General features: G+C 38.0%; 1 protein-coding gene across 2 annotated transcripts in view; it reads right to left on the bottom strand.

Moving 5' to 3' along the window:
- The window catches only part of TRAT1 (T cell receptor associated transmembrane adaptor 1), a 69,842-nt gene that overhangs the window by 11,966 nt on the left and 31,246 nt on the right, over positions 1-26,630 (bottom strand). Inside the window, exon 6 of one of the 2 annotated variants that reach the window (XM_055259781.2) lies at positions 25,332-26,580. The exons of the other annotated variant lie outside the window; for it this stretch is intronic. Coding sequence (XP_055115756.1) covers positions 26,326-26,580 — 255 coding nt within the window. The 3' untranslated portion in view covers positions 25,332-26,325. Of the gene's footprint in view, positions 1-25,331; positions 26,581-26,630 lie in introns of those variants that run through there. 2 annotated transcript variants of the gene reach the window in all.

The following is a 26,630-nucleotide window of genomic DNA, read 5'->3' as shown; positions in this document are numbered from 1 at the left end:
TGAGGACAATAAAATTTTCAAGACAGAAATTTGTATCATTTTAGTGTGGCTAACATTGACAAACAGCAGCCAAGTAAAATAATCAGGACACAATGTCAACATTTAAAAAGTCAATTTTGTGATATTGCTTTCTTAATATTTAGTGTACTTAGTGTCAGCCATTTGAGCCACAGTGAATCTGGCGTAATCATTAAACAAAAGTCTTAAGAGGGAAAGTTGCCCTTTCCCCCTTCCCTCTGGCCCTAATAACACTTTAGGGCTATAAATTTCTGAAAAATAAAACACCAACTTGCCTAGTAGCCAGCATCCGAGAAGAATGTAGCTCTGCCAACCACTGCTAATGAAGGACCTGAGGCTTTTCTGACATAATTCAGCCATGCAGAGTAGATGGAATTGCACTGAATTTGAGTCTTCTTGAGGGCAGAGACTCATACATTCCTCTTTATAACCGCAGGGTCTAAAACTATGCTGCCACATTGTAGGCAAACGATTAAATTTGGCAAAAGCCAATACATGTGGTGTGAGAAAGGTAATTCTTTCCTATGTTATAATACTCAGTCTTTTCCCATGATATCTTCCCTACATCAAGAAAGGTTTACTTGATGCAAATGCTCCAGTGTAAAATTGGAGGCTAAAAAGCAGGGCAGTGGCAACAAAGCACAAGCATGGCTTATTTCTGCAAAGAGATGCCTGTGTATTTGGGTGGGTATTTCTAAGTAGACTGTATGGTCTAAATATGGGTCTTTGTAGGCAGTAACAGGTAACAATGACAGGATCCTAAATAAAGTACTAGCCCCTCTGACTCTTAAGTTTCTTATTTGCATACTCCAAAGGAGGACTGGCCTTCAAGTACGATAATGTGAAATCAAGCAATTACTGAAAACATTAATTCACCACTGTAGTACAGTAGATATGAATTATTCAACACTCTAGTACAAGAAATTTTACATTGCTTTATTTGTGTAAATCAAATTAATTCTCATGTCGTGGCCCCACTTCTCAAGGTTGCATGAAATTCAATTATGAAAGTGTTTTAGGAGGTCCTCTACCTCTTTTGAAGTAGTCTTTCATGTTGCCCAGAAAATGAGGTTCCTGTCCCCATCTTTGCTCCTTCTGCATTTTGCTGTTGATCTGATTCTCATGGGAGTCCTCTCCAAGGTTCTGCCACAGAGGTTTTTGGCTCTCCTCTCAAAGTGTCTGTGCTTGGAAGCCTGCCTCCACGGATGTTTCACAGCATAGCTGACCTCCAATGTGGCATAGCAAGTGCAAGTGGGGCATATATCTCTGTCCCTCGAATATACTCCCTAAACACTCATTATCTTCTCATGCTTGAAAAAGTTATATATTCTCTCTCTCTCTTTCTCTCCTGCCTACCTGCCTCTTTCCCTTTCTCTTTCTCCAGGTCAAGATTTGCTCTTTTGATTCCCAGCATCAACTTCTCCCCTTTTTGCCCACCTATAATTAAACTTTAAAAGAAACAATTGAAGACAGAGAAATGTCCTGGGGTAGGGGAGTAGGGACTTGAAGTTTTCACTTTTAACTCAGAGGGCAAATGCTATAAGCAAGCCTCCTTGAGACAGAGGAACTTGGAAGTACATGCCCGCCTTCAAGGTACAAGGAAGTAAATATATCTCCAATTCTTCTAAAACAACACCTGACATGAACATTTTAATAAGTTATGTATGCACATACGTACTGTTACTGCTTATACTTTAGATGAAAAGCACTTCTTGGTTGGATTTCACCAATGGAATCCAATTGTCCAGCCATATAGAAGGTGCTCAAAGTAGTATGACCTTCCTTGTAAATTCACTGTGACTCAGAGCCTATCCCTTGTCTGTGCAGATTCAGAGCTTGGATGCTGAATCATGCTATAGAAGTCAACAAGATTGTAATTAAAAAGTCAAAATGCCCACCAATTAACTGAAAATTAGAAATAAAGTGGCAACTAGACCAGATACTTATTTGAACATGATCAGTAAATTCTCTCCCTGTAGACAATATCTGTACAGGAGACCAAATGATGCCATCACTTGATGAACATGAAGTCAGATCAGAGTGAGTGCATTGTGTGACTTAGTCTGATACATCAGTTTCAGCAACAGAAATGGAAACACCAGAACTTGGGCCTGGGTCGGGAAATTTTTCCTTCTTTTTTCTAGGCTTTGTGCTAATCTATATCTGCCTCCTTTTTCACGGACATTCTGTATATATGCTAGGACTTCTAATCTAGTTGGTAAATTTCCCCTAGCCTGGGAGTCATCTATTACACATATTGTGAAAACTTTCATGTATTTAAGAAGACATCAAGCTTAGTACAATGGCCAACTATGTACCTACCACTTAGTTTGAGAAATAAAACTAAGATAGTCACAGCCCCCTGTCCTGTGTGCACACTGTCTGATGCATTCCCCTCCTTCCTTCCTTCCCTCTCTCCCAGAGGTAAAACATCATCCCGAATCTGGTGTTATCATTTGCTTTCATTTCTGTGTATTTTTACTACTTAGGTATGTGTTTCTAAACAATATATAGTGCAGTGTCATGTGTTTTTTAATTTTACATAAATATTCTATGTGCAGTTTTGGCAGCTTTCCTTTTTCTCAATATCAGTATATTTGTAATATATATCCATATTAATACATGTGGCTCTAGCTTATTCATTTTCATTACTGTGCAGTATTCCAGTATAGGAATGAAATGAGATATTTTTATTTCCAAAGAAAAAGAGAGCCAGACACTTATTAACGGTAGCAAGACAGATATTTTATTCATACTGCTGCTGTAGGGGAGAGAGACTCCAGTATAAATCCCAGCTCAACTCTAACTAAGAGGAAGATGACTGAGGTTTTTAAGGGGAAAACAGATAAAGAATAAAAAAGGATTATTGGGAAGTACAAAAGGGGAACAAAAAAAGGACGAAGAGGGGTATGTGAAAATGGAAAATTATAGAAGGGGAATTAGGTGGGGAATTGCTGAAAATGGTTTGGCAAGATGGGTTGAACAATATACATTTTGCAGTTTGGCATTATTGCATTTTCTTTCTATGGGATGGAGTCTTGCTCTGTCACCCAGGCTGGAGTGCAGTGGTGCGACCTTGGCTCACTGTAACCTCCGCCTCCCGGGTTCAAGCTATTCTCCTTCCTCAGCCTCTCGAGTAGCTGGGACTACAAGTGTGTGCCACCACACCTGGCTAATTTTTTATATTTTTAGTAGAGACGGGGTTTCACCATGTTAGCCAGGATGGTCTTGGTCTCCTGACCTCATGATCCACTTGCCTTGGCCTCCCAAACTGCTGGGATTACAGGCGGGAGCCAAGCCACCACGCCAGACCATTGCATTTTCTTTAGCAAAGACTTAGCTTGGGAGCTGGGGCTGCCTTTAGAAGATGGCCCAGTGTGGTGAAAGCAGGCTAGAGTTTACTCTCTTAGCACAGTGTTTAGGCAAGGGCTCTGTGCCTTGTAAGAGTTCACAGCTGACAGTATTCACTGTCCTGTTGTAGGACATTTAGGATGTTACCCATTTATTCATCTTTATAAACACTGCTGTTGTAAACATTCTCACACAAATCTTGTTTACACATCTGGGATTTTCTCTAGGATATGACCTAGCAGTGTTATTGCTCTATAAAAGAATATGCATCCCTTCAACAGACATTTTCAAGTGGACATTGTCAAATAATTTTTCAAAGTATAAGTAATAAAGTACAAACCCACCAGTGGCAATATGCATGCCAACTCTTCCACATTCCAGACAAAATGGATCTTGTCAGATGTTAACATTTTTTTTTTTTTCTGGGTAATATGTAGATTTATTTATTTTTCTTTTTTTCTTTTTTTCTTTTTATTATTATTATACTTTAAGTTTTAAGGTACATGTGCACAATGTGCAGGTTTATTACATATGTATCCATGTGCCATGTTGGTGTGCTGCACCCATTAACTCGTCATTTAGCATTAGGTATATCTCCTAATGCTGTCCCTGCCCCCTCCCCCCACCCCACAACAGTCCCCGGAGTGTGATGTTCCCCTTCCTGTGTCCATGAGTTCTCATTGTTCAATTCCCACCTATGAGTGAGAACATGCGGTGTTTGGTTTTTTGTCCTTGTGATAGTTTACTGAGAATGATGGTTTCCAGTTTCATTCATGTCCCTACAAAGGACATGAACTCATCATTTTTTATGGCTGCATAGTATTCCATGGTGTATATGTGCCACATTTTCTTAATCCAGTCTATCGTTGATGGACATTTGGGTTGGTTCCAAGTCTTTGCTATTGTGAATAGTGCTGCAGTAAACATACGTGTGCATGTGTCTTTATAGCAGCATGATTTATAGTCCTTTGGGTATATACTCAGTAATGGGATGGCTGGGTCAAATGGTATTTCTAGTTCTAGATTCCTGAGGAATCACCACACTGACTTCCACAATGGTTGAACTAGTTTACAGTCCCACCAACAGTGTAAAAGTGTTCCTATTTCTCCACATCCTCTCCAGCACCTGTTGTTTCCTGACTTTTTAATGATTGCCATTCTAACTGGTGTGAGATGGTATCTCATTGTGGTTTTGATTTGCATTTCTCTGATGGCCAGTGATGATGAGCATTTTTTCATGTGTTTTTTGGCTGCATAAATGTCTTCTTTTGAGAAGTGTCTGTTCATGTCCTTTGCCCACTTTTTGATGGGGTCGTTTTTTTTTTTTTTTTTTTTGTAAATTTGTTTGAGTTCATTGTAGATTCTGGATATTAGCCCTTTGTCAGATGAGTAGGTTGCAAAAATTTTCTCCCATTTTGTAGGTTGCCTGTTCACTCTGATGGTAGTTTCTTTTGCTGTGCAGAAGCTCTTTAGTTTAATTAGATCCCATTTGTCAATTTTGGCTTTTGTTGCCATTGCTTTTGGTGTTTTAGACATGAAGTCCTTGCCCACGCCTATGTCCTGAATGGTATTGCCTAGGTTTTCTTCTAGAATTTTTATGGTTTTAGGTCTAACATGTAAGTCTTTAATCCATCTTGAATTAATTTTTGTATAAGGTGTAAGGAAGGGATCCAGTTTCAGCTTTCTACATATGGCTAGCCAGTTTTCCCAGCACCATTTATTAAATAGGGAATCCTTTCCCCATTTCTTGTTTTTGTCAGGTTTGTCAAAGATCAGATAGTTGTAGATATGCGGCATCATTTCTGAGGGCTCTGTTCTGATCCATTGATCTATGTCTCTGTTGTGGTACCAGTACCATGCTGTTTTGGTTACTGTAGCCTTGTAGTATAGTTTGAAGTCAGGTAGCGTGATACCTCCAGCTTTGTTCTTTTGGCTTAGGATTGACTTGGCGATGCGGGCTCTTTTTTGGTTCCATATGAACTTTAAAGTAGTTTTTTCCAATTCTGTGAAGAAAGTCATTGGTAGCTTGATGGTGATGGCATTGAATCTATAAATTACCTTGGGCAGTATGGCCATTTTCACGATATTGATTCTTCCTACCCATGAGCATGGAATGTTCTTCCATTTGTTTGTATCCTCTTTTATTTCATTGAGCAGTGGTTTGTAGTTCTCCTTGAAGAGGTCCTTCACATCCCTTGTAAGTTGGATTCCTAGGTATTTTATTCTCTTTGAAGCAATTGTGAATGGAAGTTCACTCATGATTTGGCTCTCTGTTCATCTGTGATTGGTGTACAAGAATGCTTGTGATTTTTGCACATTGATTTTGTATCCTGAGACTTTGCTGGAGTTGCTTATCAGCTTAAGGAGATATTGGGCTGAGACAATGGGGTTTTCTAGATATACAATCATATCTGCAAACAGGGACAATTTGACTTCCTCTTTTCCTAATTGAATGCCCTTTATTTCCTTCTCCTGCCTAATTGCCCTGGCCAGAACTTCCAACACTATGTTGAATAGGAGTGGTGAGAGAGGGCATCCCGGTCTTGTGCCAGTTTTCAAAGGGAATGCTTCCAGTTTTTGCCCATTCAGTATGATATTGGCTGTGGGTTTGTTGTAGATAGCTCTTATTATTTTGAGATACGTCCCATCAATACCTAATTGATTGAGAGTTTTTAGCATGAAGGGTTGTTGAATTTTGTCAAAGGCCTTTTCTGCATCTATTGAGAAAATCATGTGGTTTTTGTCTTTGGTTCTGTTTATATGCTGGATTACATTTATTGATTTGCGTATGTTGAACCAGACTTGCATCCCAGGGATGAAGCCCACTTGATCATGGTGGATAAGCTTTTTGATGTGCTGCTGGATTCGGTTTGCCAGTATTTTATTGAGGATTTTTGCATCAATGTTCATCAAGGATATTGGTCTGAAATTCTCTTTTTTGGTTGTGTCTCTGCCAGGCTTTGGTATCAGGATGATGCTGGCCTCATAAAATGAGTTAGGGAGGATTCCCTCTTTTTCTATTGATTGGAATAGTTTCAGAAGGAATGGTACCAGTTCCTCCTTGTACCTCTGGTAGAATTCGGCTGTGAATCCATCAGGTCCTGGACTCTTTTTGGTTGGTAAGCTATTGATTATTGCCACAATTTCAGAACCTGTTATTGGTCTATTCAGAGATTCAACTTCTTCCTGGTTTAGTCTTGTGAGGGTGTATTTGTCGAGGAATTTATCCATTTCTTCTAGATTTTCTAGTTTATTTGCGTAGAGGTGTTTGTAGTATTCTCTGATGGTAGATTGTATTTCTGTGGGATCGGTGGTGATATCCCCTTTATCATTTTTTATTGCATCTATTTGATTCTTCCCTCTTTTCTTATTTATTAGTCTTGCTAGCAGTCTATCAATTTTGTTGATCTTTTTATAAAAACCATTTTTGCTGTTGCCAAATGTATGTGAAATGTACCTTATTACGTTTTAGTGTCTGAAATGTACCTTACTAATTTTTCAGTGTCTGAAATGTACCTTATTACTTTTCCCTGATTATTAATGAGGTTGGCCATCTTTCCATATGGCCATTAGGGTTTGTATATATGATAACCTGTCCATACTTTTTGTGCATTTTTTGGCACGTGGTTTATCTGTTCCTTACTGATGTTTAAGAATGTTTCAGATATCTGGCCGGACGTGGGGGCTCCGTCTGTAATCCCAGCACTTTGGGGGGCTGAGGCCGCAGATCATGAGGTCAGGAGATCGAGACCATCCTGGCTAACATGGTGAAACCCTGTCTCTACTAAAAATACAGAAAAATTAGCTGGGTCTGGTGGCAGGTGCCTGTAGTCCCAGCTACTCGGGACGCTGAGGCAGGAGAATAGCGTGAACCCGGGAGGCAGAACTTGCGGTGAGCTGAGATTGCGCCATTGCACTCCAGCCTGGGCGACAGAGCAAGACTCTGTCTCAAGAAAAAAAAAAAAAAGAATGTTTCAGATGTCCTCCATTCTAATCCCCTATTGGTTATATGAGTTGCAAATATCTTTTCTCGGTCTGAAGCTTTTAATTTTTAAAAGATATGTCTTGATAAATGGAAGATTTATTGTTTGTTGGCCATAATGTCTTTTTTGCCATTTTCCTATTGAGTTATTTGCCTCTTCCTTATTAGTTCAAACAGGTTATTTAAATATTCTGGATTCTATTCCAGTATGTAACTTGTCTTTTCATTCTCTTTACCCTTTCTTTGAAGAAAGATTTTTAATTTTACTCTGAGTTTATCTAGCGTTTCCTTTATTGTTTGTGATTTTTATACCTTGTTTTAAAAATCTTCCCCAAATCTCAATGACAGAGAGATATTCTTTTACATTTTCCTCTAAAAATTGTAAATTTTTGTCTTTCACAGTTACCTTAATCATAATTGTTGTGTTTCATGAGAAAAAGGAATGGTTTTTGTTTTGTTTTGTTTATCCAGATGGCTATGCAGTTGTGCCAATACAGCTTATTTAATAGGCCATAATGTCACTACCCAACTACAGTGCCACCTCAGTGACCCAATGTTACTCTGGATTTCTTCTGGGCTCTCAATTCTGTGCTACTGGTCTATCTATCACTGCGCCAATACAATAGTGTCCCAACAAATCCGATGTTGAGAACTTTACACTTCTCCTTCAAGAGTTATTTTAGCTATTCTTGGCCCTCTACACTTTCAAATAAATTTTAGAATCAGTCTTTCAGCCTTCATTAAAAAGCATGTTGGGATTTAGATAGGAATAACATTGGGTCTATAAATAAATTTGGGAAAAAATGATATCTTCACAACATTGCATTTTTTTGTTATTCACAAACATAGTACTTTTCTCCATTTATTTAGATCAACTTTAACGTTTTTCAACAGAGTTTTGCACATCTTTGCTAGATTTACATGAAGGCACCATTTATTTATTTCTAAATGTTAACTATTTTAAATTGCACCCTGTTACTGTCATGTAAAAATGAAATCACTTTTGCATACTGATTTTTATGTATGGCATCCTTATAAACTCTAATTCTAATATTTCTGTAATTTCTTTGGGATTTTTGAAATACATTATATTATATAGGTAATTATAATTCTTTTTCAATTTATTTTTTATTTGCCTGATAAGGAAGCCAGAGACATGCCAGATAAAAGCAATAATAATAGGCATCCCTCTCTTGCTATTGATTTGAATGCTTATGCATTTAATATTTCTATATGACATTTGTGGTAGGGTTTTGGACAGTTTTTTGCTCTTGTTAAGCAAGATGTTTTTTAGACTCAGTTTCCTGGGAGGTTTTTTGTTTGTTTGGTTGTTTTTTAATAAATAAATGTTGACTTTTCTCTATTGCATTTCTTCATCTATTGAGATCTTTAATGTACTCAAATTATTTATGCCTCTGGAATGCAAACTTGTCAAGATGTTTTAAATATATTTTAGTAATGGTTTTACTAATGTTTTGTTTGGAGTTTTTTATACCTATATTCTTGGGTGGCTTTGAGTATTTTCCAATCTTAAACCATTGTTGTCATCTGTTTTTGTTATCAAGATTATCATAACCTCATAACATGAATTGAGAATTTTCTTTTTCTATTCTGACTGAAAAGTCATTTTCCAGTCCTCCCAAGATTCACCCATTCTCTTGATTGTGTGTGTGCACGTGTGCACTGATTTTCTTTACACAAATATAAGTAAATACAAATATATGTATATTCTTTTTCCTCCACCCCTGCCATCCGTACACAAAAGGCAGCATACATTATACATTGTTCTGCACTATGCTTTTCTTACATTTGTTTTTTTGAGATGGAGTCTCACTCTGTCACCAGGCTGGAGTGCGGTGGCGTGATATCTGCTCACTGCAACCTCCGACTCCCTGGTTCAAGCGATTCTCTTGCCTCAGCCTCCTGAGTAGCTGGGATTACAGGCACATGCCACCAGGCCCAGTTCATTTTTGTATTTTTAGTAGAGACAGGGTTTCCCCATGTTGGCCAGGATGGTCTTGATCTCCTGACCTCGTGATCCACCCGCCTCGGCCTCCCAAAGTGTTGGGATTACAGGCGTGAGCCACTGCACCCAGATGCTTTTCTTACATTTTTAACATATATCCTAGAGATCTTTTTACATCAGTCTATAGAGCTTATATTTATTCTTCTTTGTAGTTTTGTAATATTCCATGTAGCAGTTATAGCAAAATTCATTTAAGCAGATTTCTATTGTCAAACTTTTGCTATTACAAATAATGCTGCATGTATGCTGGTAAAATATCATTTAATATATATCCTGCTGTACCTATAGAATGGATTCTTAAAAATGAGAGTGCTATGTCGAAGAATAAAACATTTATAATTTTTGTAAGTATGCCAAATTGCTCTTCAGAGTATGTGCTATACTAACTCCATACCCATAGTGTAGGAGCATGCCTGTTCTCTGCAGCAAAGTTTTACACTGAGACCATTTTTTAATGGCTGTAGAATCTTTTCATTTTTCTGTTTCTTCTTGAGTTTGTTTTGGTAGTTTATACTTTTCTGGGAATTTATCTATGTCATCTAAATGTTCACCCATTTTTGCATGAAGTTAATATTCTTATTTTCTTTTTTAAATTTTGCAGTACTTGCAGATATGGCCCCATTTCTCATCCTTAATATTGTCTACTTGTGACTTCTCTCTACTCTTAATCCATCTATCTAGATGGGATTTCTCAGCCTTGACATTTTGGGTCAGAGGCTTCTTTCTTGTAGGGGACTGTCATGTGCATTGTAGGATGTTTAGCAGCATTTCTGGCTTCTATTTACCAGATGCCACTAGCATCCCCACCACAGATTGTGCCTGTATACACAAAATGTCTCCAGACATTACCAAATATCTCCTAGGAAAGAGGAACAGGGCATTGGGGGGCAAAATTGCCCTCCGTTGCAAATTACTATTCTAGACGTTTGGCAGTATGATCAGTGTTTTTAAAGAATTAATTTGAGTTGTGTTAATTGTTTCTTCTTTTTTCTTTTTCTATTTAATTGTTGCTCTTTATCTGTTTTTGGTGTTTGTTTGTTTTTGTTTTTGTTGTTGTTACAGGGTCTCACTCTGTCGTCCAGGCTGGAATGCAGTGGCGGATCACAGCTTGCTGCAGCCTCGACCTCCCAGGCTCAAGTGGTCTTCCCACCTCAGGTTCCCAGATAGCTGGGACTATAGGTGTGTGCCGCAATGCCTGGCTAATTTTTTTTTTTTTTTTTTTTGAGACCTCATTCCAGCCTGCTGCCCAGGCTAGAGTGAGGTGGCACAGTCTTGGCTCACTGCAACCTCCACCTCGTGTGTTCAAGTGATTCTCATGCCTCAGCCTCCTGAGTAGCTGGGATTACAGGTGCCTGCCACTATGCCCACCTAATTTTTATATTTTTTGTAGAGACGGGGTTTCACCATGTTGGCCAGGCTGGTCTCAAACTCCTTACCTCAGGTGATCTGCCTGCCTTGGTCTCCCAAAGTGCTGGGATTACAGGTGTGGGCCACTGTGCCTGGCCTGCCTGGTTAATTTTTTTTTTTTGAGACAGAGTCTTGCTCTGTCACCCAGGCTGGAGTGCAGTGGCCCGATCTCGGCTCACTGCAAGCTCTGCCTCCCGGGTTCATGCCATTCTCCTGCCGCAGCCTCCCGAGTAGCTGGGACTACAGGCCCCTGCCACCATGCCCGGCTAATTTTTTTGTATTTTTAGTAGAGACGGGGTTTCACCATGTTAGCCAGGATGGTCTCGATCTCCTGACCTCGTGATCCGCCCACCATGGCCTCCCAAAGTGCTGGGATTACAGGCGTGAGCCACCGCGCCCGGCCCTGCCTGGCTAATTTTTTAAAAACTTCTGTAGAAGTGGGATCTCTGTTGCCTAGGCTGCTCTCAAACTCCTAGACTCTTGATCCTCCCGCCTCAGCCTCCCAAAGTGCTGGGATTACAGGTGTAAGCCACCAAACCCAGCCAGTTTTTCTTTTTCTAATTTGGCTTATTGATGTTTATTTCCTAACTTTTTATGATTGATATTCAATAAATCAATGTTCACCTTTGGTTTCCTAATGTATGCACTTAAGGCTACATATTTTCCTCTAAGTATTACTTAACTATAATCTACAAGTAAGTGGTATTTTAGTTTCGTTTTAAATTTCAGCTTTAAGTTTTTTTTACTCATAGGTATTTAGAAGTGTTTATTTATTTATTTATTTATTTATTTATTTATTTATTTATTTTTGAGACGGAGTCTCCCTCTGTGGCCCAGGCTGGAGTGCAGTGGCGTGATCTCGGCTCACGGCAAGCTCTTCCTCCCAGGTTCACGCCATTCTCCTGCCTCAGCCTCCAGAGTAGCTAGGACCACAGGCACCTGTCATCACGCCCAGCTAACTTTTTTTTTGTATTTTTAGTAGAGACGGGGTTTCACCGTGTTGGCCAGGATGGTCTCGATCTCCTGACCTCATGATCCGCCCGCCTCGGCCTCCCAAAGTGCTGGGATTACAGGCATGAGCCACTGTGCCCAGCCAGAAGTGTATTTTTATAATTCCCAAATATATGGGTTTTTACTTACCTTTTAGAAACTGATTTCTAATTTAATGTAATTGTAAAGGAACATGTTTGCTTAATTCTGATTCTTTGATGTATAGTGAGACTTAGTTATGGCTTACAACATAGTCGATAATATTCATAAATGTTCCATATAGTCTTGAAAATGATGTCCAGTTACTTAATATAGTCTTCTGTATAAGTCCATTATCTCAGTTCTTCTCAAACTTTTTTGTGTCATGTCATGCTAAAGTAAATGAATGAAGCTGCCTGACGTCAGATGAGACTGACCTGTAAGGCTGAAGACATCCAGACCACTTTTAGCTATCCTTATGATGAAGAAAATTAAGATCTGAATCAACTTCTAACCCTTTTACAGTATCACAGTTTGCCAGAGCCCAGCACAGCAACTTATAAGTTTTACATTGTGTCAATATTATTAACTGTGTTTTTCAAATCTTCCAAACTTTTATCAATTTCTTTGTTTATTAATCTATTAATTATAAAGTTGTGTTGGAGTCTTGTTATTCTTATGGTTTCTCTTTGTAGTTCTGTAAGTTTCAGATTTATATCTGGTATTAGGTGCATATAATCAGGATTGTTATATATTCTTAATAAATGTTAACTTTATTAATGGTAATGACCCTCTTTATCTCTAGTATTGCTTTTGTTTACATATCAATTTTGGCTGATAATATAGCCAAAACAGTTTTCTTTTAGGTTATTTGGTTAGCATATTTTTCTTCACTTTTTTATTTTCAACTTTTGTATCCTATGTTTTAGGTGTATTGCTTCTAGTTAGCATATAGGTGGATCTTTTTCTCCATTTTCAAAATATTTGTTTTTTAAATTGAGAGCTTAGTCTAGTAACGTTGGCTGAGACTGTTGATATATTTGGAATAATTTCTACCATCTTATTTTGTATCTTCAATTTTTATCACTTTTCTCTTTGTTTCCCTTTCTTCTTTTGGGAGAAATTGCAGTTTTTTGCTTTTGCTTATTTGGGGGGTTTTCTCCCTCTCTTTCTTCCTCCCACTTAATTTAGAAGTTTTACATTCTGTTTCTTTCAATAATAATCTAACAAATTTAACAATCACATTTAAATTAGAGCAAAGACAGTAAATATCTTTTTTTTTTTTTTTCTTGAGATGGAGTCTTGCTCTGTTGCCCAAGCTGGAGTGCAGTGGCACAGTCTTGGTTCACTGCAACCTCTGCCCCTGGGTTCAAGCGATTCTCCTGCCTCAGCCTCCTAAGTATCTGTGACTACAGGCACCTGCCACCAAGCCTAGGTAATTTTTTTATTTTTAGTAGAGATGGGGTTTCACTACGTTGGCCAGGCTGGTCTTGAACTTCTGACCTCATGATCTGCCCACCTCGGCCTCCCAAAGTGCCGAGATTAAAGGCATAAGCCACCACGCCCGGCCGATAGTAAGTATCTTTATACTCATTTTGAACAATATAAAATATTTTAAATACTTTGATTATCTCCTCCAGATAAATATGTTATTTTGGTCTAAGTTTTTTTAATCCAAAAATTGAAAATTTTTGTAGTGCAATTTAATGATTTCTTTTTCCAATTTATGTCTAAGTTTAATATTTTCTTTACTATATTTCTTATTGCAACTCAGACTTTCTGAAATCAGTTTTCTTCTTTCTGATATCTCTTCATAGAAGTTCTTTCATATAGTTCTATTTGTTGTAAATTCTGTCATTTTTTATTTTTCTGAAAATGTCCAACAATTTTTGGAAAATATTTCAGTTGGTGCAAAAGTAATTGGGGTTTTTGACATTCCTTTTAATGGCAAAACTGCAATTACTTTCGCACCAACCTAATAGTTTAGCTGGATGGACAATTCTAACTTGAGGGGTATTTTATCTCAGCATTTTAAGGATCTTACTCTGTATTATCCATTTTCATGCTGCTGATAAAGACATACCTAAGACTGGGCAATTTACAAAAGAAAGAGGTTTAATTAAACTTACAGTTCCACGTGTCTGGGGAAGCCTCACAATCATGGCAGAAGTCAAGGAGGAGTAAGTCACATCTCACATGCATGGCAGGCACCAGGCAGAGAGAAGCACTCGTGTAGGGAAATTCCCCTTTTTATAACTTTCAGATCTCGTGAGACTGATTCACTATCACAAGAACAGCACAGGAAAGACCTGCCCCCATGATTCAGATTCAATTACCTCCCACTGGGTCCCTCCAACAACACGTGGAAATTCAAGATGAGATTTGGGTGGGAACACAGCCAAACCATCAAATTCCATTATCTTTCTGGCTCGTATTGCTGCATTTGAGGAGTCAACTGTCAGAATAATAACTTCTTTATAATGACCTTTTTTCTCTGGCTACTTTAAGATCATCTCTTAGTCTTTGGTGTTCTGCAAATTCAGATAAAGCATCTAGATATGGATTCATTGCACTTCCTAAATCTGCTTATTGATTTAATATCATTTCTGGAAAATTTTCAGATATTTCAAATATTGCAAATTTTCCATCATTTTTATTCTCTTCAAGAACGTCAATTACCTCTACATAAAGCTTCTTACTCTCTCTTTCAAGTATCTTAACGTTTTTCATGTTTGCCATCTCCTTATGCTTCATACTGAGTCATTTCTTCAGTTACTATCAATCACTAGCTATTTTAACTTATTTAACATCAAATGTTTTATATATTTCAAATAGCAAATATCTATATTTGTTTTCTAAAAGTTCTTTTTTTCAAACTTGATTGGTCAATTTTGTTAATGTTTTCTTCTCTTCGTCTTTCCAATGCCCTAATTTATTATTTTAAAATGTAAAGAGTTATATTATAACATGTACATAATTCCAATATTTTGGAGGGTCTGGTGAGAATTTTGTTTGTTTGTTTTTTGAAATGGAGTCTCGCTCTGTCGCCCAGGCTGGAGTGCAGTGGCGCTATCTCGGCTCACTGAAAGCTCCGCCTCCCGGGTTCACGCCATTCTCCTGCCTCAGCCTCCGGAGTAACTGGGACTACAGGTGCCTGCCACCACTCCCGGCTAATTTTTTTGTGTTTCTAGTAGAGACGTGGTTTCACCATGTTAGCCAGGATGGTCTCGATCTCCTGACCTCGTGATCCGCCCGCCTTGGCCTCCCAAAGTGCTGGGATTACAGGCGTGAGGCACAGCGCCCGGCGGAGAATTTTTAACACAGATAAATGAAATAAAGCCCTAATTCAGATGTTTATAATTCATCTGAGATTCAAAAATGGCTCTGACACATTGTTAAAGCGCTAAGTAGAGGACCAGGTCGTGTGATTTTGGAATACATAGTAAGGACAAGGAATGTACATAATGCCATTGAAGGGGCAGGTCAAAGGAGGCTTAAGGAAGGTTGTGATGTTGAAGTTAAATCTCAAGGATGGGGAAGATTATCTTCGGCAGGGAAAGTTAAATCACAGAGCCTTGAAAATGCATGGTATGCTTAGGAAGCAGTAGTCAAGTGTGGTTGGTATATAGAAGATACTGTGAATAAATACAATTTGAAAGATGTTTGGGGACTGGGCAAAGAAGACATAAGATGCTGGTTAAGTAGTTTGGATAGAGATGAGACAGCCAAGGGTCCCCGGCGAAACCTCGCCTTCAAGCCTAAAACGGCCTGAAGGCTGAAAAACCAGACTGCTAGTCCCAGATGAAGCTGCCCTCTCCTGACTGAATAATGCCCACCTGCGCACTTGGGAGGACAGGGTGGAGCCTCGGGAAGTTCGTGCCATTGGCAGGGGGAGGGGCCTGGCCTCTTCAGTTCCTGGTTGGTGACCTGGAATTCAATCTGTGAGGTGGGAAACCTGCTAGCAGGACTCTCTCTCACTTTGCTGAGAGTTATTTTTCCTTTTTCCTTTTCACCCAATAATTTCTACTCCTTACCCTTCTATGTGTCTGTGAGCCTAATCTTTCCTGGTCATGTGACAAGAACCCGGTTTTAGCTGAACTAAGGAGAAAGTTCTGCAACAGTTTGGCCTTTCACATCTAAATAAATGCTTATGAAATGGTGATTCAAGGGTCATATTACATAAGAATCACCAGGCTGTTAATGCGTAGATTTCTGGGCTCCAATAGAAAATTTATGAATCAGAATCACTGAAGTATGTGACTCACATATGTATGCTTTATAAAATCCCCTGGTGATTTTTTACTTCTCATTGAAGTTTGAGAACAATCGATCTAAGCATTGAAAATCAATAAGGGTTTTTTAAAAGAGGAGGGAAATAATCTGAGCTATGTCTTAGACACACTCAGAGTAAGCAGAAGACTTGGGGAAGACAGATAAATTACAAGGCTATTGTAGTAAGTCAGGTGAAAGATGCCATGAGCCTGGATGAGAGAAAAAGAAATGGGATATGGTAATAAAATCCACAGGACTTTGTCCCTTAATTGGGTAAGAGGCAAGGGTGAGGGCTGAGGAAACTGCCCCAAGTGGTTTTGGTTGTATTCTCCCATCTCTCTGCTCAGTCTCTTGGTTCTGACTTCATCCTCTGAGTAGTAACAAGATGACTGCAGCAGTTCTGGATGTCATATCAGATGCATAAGTGCTCAGATAGACGATGAGAAACCATTTCTTCCTGTGGCTCTATTACAATACCCTTGAACTAATTATGCCCCACCTTGATTTCCTTTTCTCACCTGGGGAACGGCTCGATTTCCTGTGAGGCACGTGGCTGAATGAGGGGGGGGAAAGTGCATACACAAAACCGGGGACTGTTGTTGATAGCCTCAAACACCGACTGGGTGCTGGGTTGGCCATTACACTGGAATAGTAACTAGCACGTAGTGGGCTTACACAAATTTTTGTAGGAAGAATGCCTTACAAGGTCATTTTGAAAATAACAGCTCCTTTCATTTTGCCTACTTCTACATTTTACTACCTCAGTTGCCCCTTCTTATAATAGCTTGTTAGGTAGATTTAAATAGATATTATTCCCGACAAATTAGCTAGACTCTTCATCTCTTTGTTAAAAAAAAAAAGTTGCAGTCATAGGCTTTAACTTTTCCATTATGCCTGTCAGAATAAAAGAAAGTGCCAGTGATTTTTTTTTTTTATATGACCTAGTAATCTTGTTTTTTGTTTTGTTTTTGTTTTTTTTTGTTTTTTTTTTTTTTGAGACGGAGTCTCGCTCTGTCGCCCAGGCTGGAGTGCAGTGGCGCAATCTCGGCTCACTGCAAGCTCCTCCTCCCGGGTTCACGCCATTCTCCTGCCTCAGCCTCTCCCAGTAGCTGGGACTACAGGCGCCCGCCACCACGCCTGGCTAATTTTTTGTATTTTTCAGTAGAGACGGGGTTTCACCGTGGTCTCGATCTCCTGACCTCGTGATCCGTCCGCCTCGGCCTCCCAAAGTGCTGGGATTACAAGCGTGAGCCACCGTGCCTGGCCATGACCTAGTAATCTTTCAAGCATTTTATATTGTTTAAAAGCACTGAGGTGGCTGGGTATGGTGACTCACACTTGTAATCCCAGCAGTTTGGGAGGCTGAGGTGGGTGGATCATTTGAGGTCAGGAGTTCGAGACCAGCCTGACCAACATGGTGAAACCCCATCTCTACTAAAAATAAAAAAAATTTAACAGGGCGTGGTGGAGTGTGGCTGTAGCCCCAGCTACTTGGGAGGCTGAGGCAGGAGAATCGCTTGAACCTGGGAGTTGGAGGTTGTAGTGAGCTGAGATTGTGCCACTGTACCCCAGCCTGGGTGACAGAGGGATACTCCATCTCAAAAACAAACAAACAAGCACTGAGGTGTCAATTACAATAATAGTACAAGGGCAAGTAAGATAACCAATCAGAATTGCAGGTTTCTTCTGGTTATTATCACAGGGCATTGCAACAAACTTTAAAGTCTTCAAAGTCTTAGAAGAATCTCTTCTAACCATACTTCCAAGGACAAATTTATATTAACAGAGAATAGAAGAAGTTGGCAACAGTTATGAATATTCACACAAGTCTCCTTGTTGCACAGAAACAAGATTGATATTCTTGTGAATGTTCTTAATTTAATACCTTATCGCATCAGACTGTTTGAATTTATTTTATGATGCAGAAAGCTCTATCTTGTAACTTCAGGAGAGAGGGGACATCTCGTCATCTTTTTTAGCCACCTGTTGTTAATTGTGAAGACTTGCATTTTTTTAAGGCCAGGCTTAGGAACTTCATTACTTAGCATAAGAAGTGAAAAGCAGGCCTAAGACTTTATTTTTATTTGCAGAAATGGAATAAAGGATGAATAGGATTTTACTTAGTGAGAGAAGGAGTGTGTGGCATTAATCTACCACATTCTGATTTTGCTAATGAGGAATATGCTAATGTCACAAGAGTGACAAAATTGACAAGAAGATGTCAACAAGCACAAGAAAAGGTAATTCTTTCTTAAGGTAGTCAAAGGTTTAGAAACTTAGAGAGCAGGGGACACTGCAGCACTTCTGTCCAGAGAAACAAGTTTCCCTGCTCTCCTAAATCCCCTGCAACAAGAGGCTGCTGCTCCTGTCTCCCAGTTAGAATCTGACTGTTCCACTTCTTTGTTCTTTTTCCCTAACCAGCATTCAGCATTGAACTCTGCAGATGGCTTTATTTGTCTATTGCTGGAACCTTGTCTTCTAAGGCCTGCTGAGGTTGAATAAATTAGATCAGACGATACTAACTTGGTAATTGATACCAAGTTAGTGATAGTAAGTGATATTGCCCTTAACAATTTGATAGTAGGGTTTAGAGAGCAAGATGAAGTGTAAATAGCCAAGGGATTGTTGGTCTTTTAAAAATAGGTTAATATTTATTTAAAATATCTGCATATGTCTTATCCATTTTCTAATTGATCTCAAGTTACAATTTTATTCTTTTGACTATTTCTTCTGAACTTGTGAATATAGTAACCAATAATTGTATACAAATTTAATTTCTTAGTTACAGATAAAATATCCTTAATTTTAATGGAGAGGAAACAATTTAATGCATATGTGAGAATTTTTCATATTAATCTTACAGGAAACTGGCTTTTTTATCTCTCCAAATATTCTGAGTGGTTTGGAGCAGATTCAGTACGTGGAAAAATATTAGGTTGGTGCAAAAGTAATTGTGGTCTTTCCATTACTTTTTTTTTTTTTTTTTTTTTTTTTTTTGAGATGGAGTCTTGCTCTGTTACCCAGGTTGGAGTGCAGTGGCGCAGTCTTAACTCACTGCAACCTCTGCCTCCCAGGTTCAAGTGATTCTCCTGCCTCAGCCTCCTGAGTAGCTGTGATTACACGTGCGTGTCACCATGCCTGGCTAATTTTTGTATTTTTAGTAGAGATGGGGTTTCACCATGTTGGTCAGGCTGGTCTCGAACTCCTGACCTTGTGATCCGCCTGCCTCGGCCCCCCAAAGTGCTGGGATTATAGGTGTGAGCCACCGCGCCTGGCCTTTCCATTAGTTTTAATGGCAAAGACCACAGTTACTTTTGCACCAACCTAATACCAGTGAATTTCATTCTGCCAACCCCACTTCACCCCAAATGACATCATTTTAGTACTCCTTATTACCTCTTAAAAAGAAGTTAAGTGAAAAATGAAATCAAGATATTTTGGGGTATATTAGTTAGATTAGGTCCACCTGTGAATAACAGCAATCTCAAAACAACAATGGCTTAAATAAAACAGAAATTTATCTCTCACATTAAAGAAGGCTGGAGATAGGTGGTCTAAGGCTGGGATGCTGTTCCATGTGTTAGGAATTTAGCTCTTTTTTATCCTATTTCTCTGTCATCCTCAGCCCATGCATTCTATCCTATGATCAAATGTTGCTATTCAGACTTCAGCCACCACATCTTTATTCCAGCTACAGGTAATGAGGAGCCAAAGAAAGGCAACACAAGCTACAGAGGGAACATTGTTCCAGCAGCTGTGCATCTGGTATTAAAGCGAAAAATGTGCCAAAGTTAAACAAGCAAGAGAGACTTTATTCAAGACTATTGCAATAGAGGAGAGAGGTTGAACTCAACTCAGCCTCTGAGTTCAGGGTGAAACAAAGGGCTGGAGAGTTTTTAAGAGCTGGGGTGGGGGTAATGGTAGGCCACCTGTGCTTAATTCTGATTATCTCCATGACAGAAGGTAGGATTTTGCCCTCCCACAGACTGGAGGATAAAGGCATTATCTTCCTTCAGAAATTACATTTCAAAGAGATGGTTTTCAGGTTTTTGAGAGAGACATTTCTGGGGGTAATCAAATAGGTAAAAGCTTTTTGAGGAGACGTACACATTTGAAAGGGAGCCAAAAAAGAATTTGCAATGATGAGTTTGTTTTGTAAGTAAATAGGAAAACGGACAGGAAGAAATCTGTCTGAAGTTTAGTCAACTTGAGAAGAAGTTAATGCTGTCTTGATCACCAGTTAAAAGTAAAGATTCTGTACTTAGGAAAAATAGGAGAATGGAAATTGGAGAAAAACTGATTTGCTCCAGTTTGCTTAAGTTTTTTTCTCTCTCAATACTTTGTAGAAAGGCTAAAAAGTAGAGTATTTAATTTAAAAATTAATTTTTCGAATGGTAGAATTTTTAGGTACCACTACTGCTTGTGTGGTTAAAAAGAAAAAAAAGACAAAATAGAAAAACAAAGGATGTGGGAGACTCTTCCATTGTTCTAATAATTCATCCTATAAAGTTAACTTGGGTTTGTAAAATAGAGACTTTTTTTTTTTTTTTTTTTTTTTGAGACGGAGTCTCGCTCTGTCGCCCAGGCTGGAGTGCAGTTGCGCAATCTCGGCTCACTGCAAGCTCCGCCTCCCGGGTTCACGCCATTCTCCTGCCTCAGCCTCTCGGAGTAGCTGGGACTACAGGCGCCCGCCACCACGCCCGGCCAATTTTTTTGTATTTTTTTAGTAGAGACGGGGTTTCACCGTGGTCTCGATCTCCTGACCTCGTGATCCACCCGCCTCGGCCTCCCAAAGTGCTGGGATTACAAGCGTGAGCCACTGCGCCAGGCCAATAGAGGCATTTTTAACTGACCTCTACCTATGTGAGCCATTTTCCCTTCCATCAACATACCGAATACTGACCCAGCACAATAAACACCATGGCCAGTAGACTATTTATAACCTCCTGAGTCTCTCCCACCACCAAAACTGTGTTTCCCAGGAGTGCATGGCGTTTGTTCCTGCACTTGATTATTCTGGCTGTACTTGTAATTACAGAAGATAATTAATTGTTATGTGTCCTAATGAAATATGGGTGTGGAGGGAACTTTTCCTATGATAGTTAAGTTCACTGATTCCAAAGAATCAATAAACAGAATTGCTAAAAAAAAATTACTGACAATTTAGGTAAGGGTGAAATAACTCTTGAAGTCTCGGAAGAAAAGCCAAAAATCTTGAGGGATGCTGCAGTTAGATTTCATTAGAAATGTTTTTAAATTCTTATTTCACTTAAAAACAAAACTAAAACTGGGACTGTAAACAGTGTTTTATGGATAATGATATTTATACAAGAAAAATGACATGGAACTTCAATCATAGACCTACTCAAGGTAAGGCCTTGGCCCTATATCAAAAGTTAATGACTAAATGTTTATACATTTTAAATTTAAATGTTTATGGTACTGTAAAAATTTATTCCTCACTTGACCCAATTTTTTCAGTTAATTTACCAACTATGTTCTTAATCAATGCAGATGGAAGAAATAAACCTACTTAATTATCAAGTGTTATGATGGATACTGACATCTTAAAAGACTTGTCCATTGCATCAGAGGTGGCCAAGAACGCTATTGATTGAGGTTCTTTTTCCATTCTCTTCCATTTTGGTCTAAATAACAAATGTTTCCCTGATTCCAAATGAGATAACTTTCATCCCCCACAGACAAAATTAGACAAAAGGGGGCACAAAATTATGTTTTAGCTTCAATATTGGGATTTATTTATTTTTGTTTTTGTAAGTTAGTTTTGGGTTCTGTCTTTTATGGAGAGTGAATATGAGGTCACTGCAGGAAAAACCTCTTTTTTTATATACAAAACTGAAAAAGAAAAGCTAAGTCACTTTAAAGCAAGTGGCATTAATAAAATACTTTCCTGTAAAAACACTTTAATATGAAAATATTGTGGTAGATGTAAGTCTTAGTGTTTATTGAAAGCAACGGACTGTCATTTAAGGGGATTTATTGTTGGATTTTTCCTAAATTAGAAGGGCTATTAGTGTGTACAAGCTGCCATAAATCGTCATTATTTTTAAGAATTGTTTTCAATTTGTTTTCGTTAGCCTCTTTTGATTTTAAATAACAGAAATGCAGGCACAGCACTTAAAATAAAGAGATTACTATTATTAAATAGATAGGATGCAGGGATAATTAAGAAATAGGGCCCAAGAGCACTTAAACCCAACTCTAGAAATCAGCTATTCTACAGAGCAAGTTCTACGCTTAGACTACCTATATTCCAACCCTGAGTCTACAGTTTATTTGTGTGACATCAGGCAAGTTACTTTTTATCAGTCTTGGTTTCTTCATCTTTAAGATTAGGACTTCATAGCATCTATCTTTTAGGGTGTTATGTGATTAAATTAAGTATGCAGGTAAGCACTTATCACAGTGTCTTACACTTAGCAAGTTCTCAATAAATATGACTTGTCATTGTCATGATTGTTATATGATTAGTCTGATTGCTTTATGGAGCTTTGAACTCCAGTCTCTGCCATCTTACTCTTAGTTTCTTCCCCTTGTAATTGTACCCTGCTTTTCAAAGCCCCAATTCTATCTATGGTTTTGTTGTTGTTGTTCTGATCACTATCCAGTCTCTTGTATCTAGGTTGGTTCAGAGATGAATCTACTGTCTTCTTCCTATAATGTATTCCAACTAATACATGAAGAAGGAATAACAGGACTAGCATATCATTTTGCAAGCTCCTAATGAAACAAATGATCTTGCCAGGCGTCAGCCAGCTATGGCCTCTAGGCTACATCTGGCCTGCTTGATTTTGTAAAAAAAAGTCTTATTGAAACTCAAAAAAAGGAGAATCCACTGTCTTGATTCAGGTACCCACCCTTGATGCAGTCAGCCGTGACTTCCTAGGTAGTAGAAGCTGTGAGTGGGTGCAGAAGAGCCCTTCAGAAGAGGTTAAAGAATGGCAAACAGCATTTAGAAGTGTACCTCTGTTGAATTTATATTGTCTTGTTCCTTTCTGTCAATGCTCTGTTTTTCTGTGTTAATATAAATTGTCTGTTCTGTTAATCAAATGACAAAACCTCAGAGAAAGATTTAAAGCATATGTCTAAACTAATCACCCTCCTTTTACTCTGCTAGAAATAAGCCATTTAATACCAAAAGGAAATGAGTTACCCCTCCTATTTTTGAGATTTGAGTTCAACTTATTGGACCTTTAAAACATTGTCAGTGAAAATCTCAAGACTTGGAATTCATCTGTTTTCTAGTCATGATTTTTCTTTTTCTTTTCCTCCGTACATATTTTTTTTTCCAGTTGAAATGTTAAGGCTTATAATGATACAGGCTGAGGATCCATAATCTGAAAATCCAAAATCCAAAATGTTCCAAAACGGAAAACTTTTTGAGTGCTATGACTCCACAAGTGGAAAATTCTACACCTGACATTATGTGATGAATGCACAAAATTATTTACAAATCTTACATAAATGGCCCTCAAGCTATGTGTATATAAACGTAAATGAATTTTCTGTCTTAGGCTTAAGTCCCATCCCTAAGATACTTCACTACATATGAATAAATATTCCAAAATCTAAAAATCAAATACTTCTGGTTCCAAATACAGGATATTCATCCTGTATTCCTTCTGGAGCATAAGCCCTGAAAACTGCCAAAGGTGGTGTATATATAGTCCCTAATAATTACATGATGATCAGTAATTCATAGCTTACTCACATTTCAAATAGTCCTCCTTAGCTTATCGAATTATACTAAATTACACTAAAAATATACTATAGAATTACAGTAAAGTGGTAAGAATGCCTTGGATTTCTGCTTCTGACAAAGATAGAATAACATCCTAGATTTACCCTACTACCTGAACATACTCTGCCAGCTGAAACAACTAAACTCCAGACAAAGTAGATGAAACACTGTTACTTGATACACTGTTTCAGGCAATGAAGGACAATGGTCAGTCCCTGAAAGATGGGAAACAAATGAGGTAAACCTTCCTATCACCCTATCTTATTGCCTGGAGAAAAGTTTCAGGCCTTGGAGCAAGTAGAGGAAACCTAGGTAAAAGTCCATTGATCTCTTGAATTGAGGAGATGGAGCTCCAGGACATGAGAAGTCAAAAAGGCAGAGTTCTGGAGAGAAGAGAGCTGCGTGGAGAGAAAACTCTGGAGATATGTGAAAAGTCGCCTTCAAGTATTCAGTTAAATACTGGTCACTGCACACAAGTGACAAAACTACCCGAACTTGGGGAAAAACCTACCTGAAAAGAATGAAGAAAACAGTGCCCATGACTCACACACGGCTGGGAATAGTGTCGATTATCAACAGCCAAAGTGGAAAACCTCATAATTCATGAACGGTGGTACTAAGTACTAACGAGGATCTTTCCTCAGTAATAAACTAAATTTAACTTAGTCTAAAAGCTGCTTTGGCTTAATCTAACAAAATTTAAAAGCAAGATTCTAAATGATCAAATTGTGTTCAAGTAACTTGATGGTTTGTTTTCAGTTACGTAGCTAACTGAAAACTATCAAGTTAGTTTTCAGCTACATAGCTCAAACATTTATAAGAATGCAAAAATATGCATCGCCAAACAAAGGAAAGTGTACAGTATTTTCTGCCCAATTAAAAATCATCAGGCATTTAAAGAGGCAGAAAAATATAACCCACAATGAGAAAAATAAATCACTTGAAACTCAGAATGACAGATAATAGAATTAGTAGATTTTAAAAAGCATTAAAACAGTTGTTACAACTGTATCCATGGGTTGAAGATGTTAGATGAGAGATTAAGTATGTTAGAGACATGAAAGATGGGGGACAAAAGACCCAAACTAAATTTATAGAAATAAAAACTAAGTTATCTGAGATTAAAAAGTCCTGTCTAGGATTATGGGAGATTAGATCATTTAGAAAAAAAGATTCATGAACTTGAAGATGTAGCAAGAAAAACTATCCAAAATGAAACACAAAAAAGAATGAAATAAAATAAACAGATAAGTAAAATGTGGGACCATTTGCAAGTAATTGAAAAACTTGAAAATGTGGAGGGTCACAGACAAAAAATATTGGTCATTTCCCCCCACCCAAATTTGATGAAAATGTAAATACATCTAAGAAGCTCCACAAATTCCAAACACAAGACATTTGAAAAATAACCATACCTTGGCATATTATAATCAAATTAGAACCAGTAAGAAGGAAAGTCTTAACAATCAGAAAAATAACGTATATAACACTTAAGGACAGAGACAAGTATTGTAGTAGGTGTTTCTGATGAAACAAAGACAGAAGACAGTGAAGCAGTATTTTTTAATTACTGAAAGAAACATTGTCATCTCAACCTTGCTTTTTGTATCAATAAATTGTTTTTAAAAAGTCATTAAAATTATTTAAATAAACTGAGATTGGGTTATCAGTGGGGTGCTAAGCAGACATTAAGTTACAATATGTGTGTATTTATATATAGTTAAATATAACAGTGAAAATAAATCCACAATATATTGTTGAGTGAAAAGAAAGTTTAAGTAACGTATACAAAAGAAACCACATTTTTGGTTAAAAATAAAAAGAAACAACTGATGTACATACATAAGCTGCCCAGAAAAATATTTAGAAGGATATATAGAAAGTTTCTCCAAGTGATTATCTCTGGCTAGTAGAATTCTTAAACTCTTTTTGATATTTGCTTGTTGTTGTAAGGAGCATGCCTTAATTTGACAATTTTTGAAATAGTAAAGCTATCTTTGGGAAAAATACTTTGTAAGAAAATTATATTACTTCTCTTAGTAATGCATTTTAATGCTTCCTATACCTTTCAATTAGAAATTTATTTCAATTATGGGCTATTGCCCATTGGTGAGAAAGGAGAATTAAAAAAAAACTCATTGGCTTTTATTTTTCTTCTAACGTGTTCCAGAATACATTCATATTTAAATTTTTTTTTATTTCCCTAAGTATTAGGTATTGTGAATTTGTAATTTTGTTATCAGGCTCAATTTTCAAGCTAGATTTTATTAATTTTTAGTATATGTGCTGCCGAGGTGAGCACATTAATTTTTTACATTTTGGTAGTAAAGCATTTTTTAAGTTATTTGAAATACTGATTTTCATGGCATTACATTTGGCATGCATAAGTGTAAGCTCTGAATAAGAGGTAAGCCACCATCCCATCAACAAACGATCAGGTCATCACCCTGCTGCCAAGTCCTTCTGTGTCCTCTGCAAATTTTGTTTTCTTAGAAACCATCTTCAACAAGAGCCAAATCTGACTAGATCATGGTCCAGCTAGTTTATAGGTTCTCTCTTAGCACGGATCAATCCAAACAGTCTGATGGGATCATCATGAATGTTTTCCTCTACTGCCTGGCTTTCTGGGGAGAAACTGTCTACTAAGGTGGTCTTAGAAACGCTGGCATCTATTGCATGTAGTTCGTCTCCATCCTTGTCTGAGAAATGAGTATTCTGTTTCCTGGGCTTTCTACGCTTCCCCTTAATGCTATGATCAAGCGAGGCGTAGCACATCTGTGTTTCATTGGTTGCCTAAAAGAAAGGGATGTTAATTTTTCACTGTTAGCCTGTTCTTTAGCTTG

The sequence above is a fragment of the Symphalangus syndactylus genome, chromosome 21 (assembly GCF_028878055.3).
Source record: "Symphalangus syndactylus isolate Jambi chromosome 21, NHGRI_mSymSyn1-v2.1_pri, whole genome shotgun sequence".
NCBI lineage: Eukaryota > Metazoa > Chordata > Mammalia > Primates > Hylobatidae > Symphalangus > Symphalangus syndactylus.
This window is presented reverse-complemented; position numbering and strand designations above follow the sequence as displayed.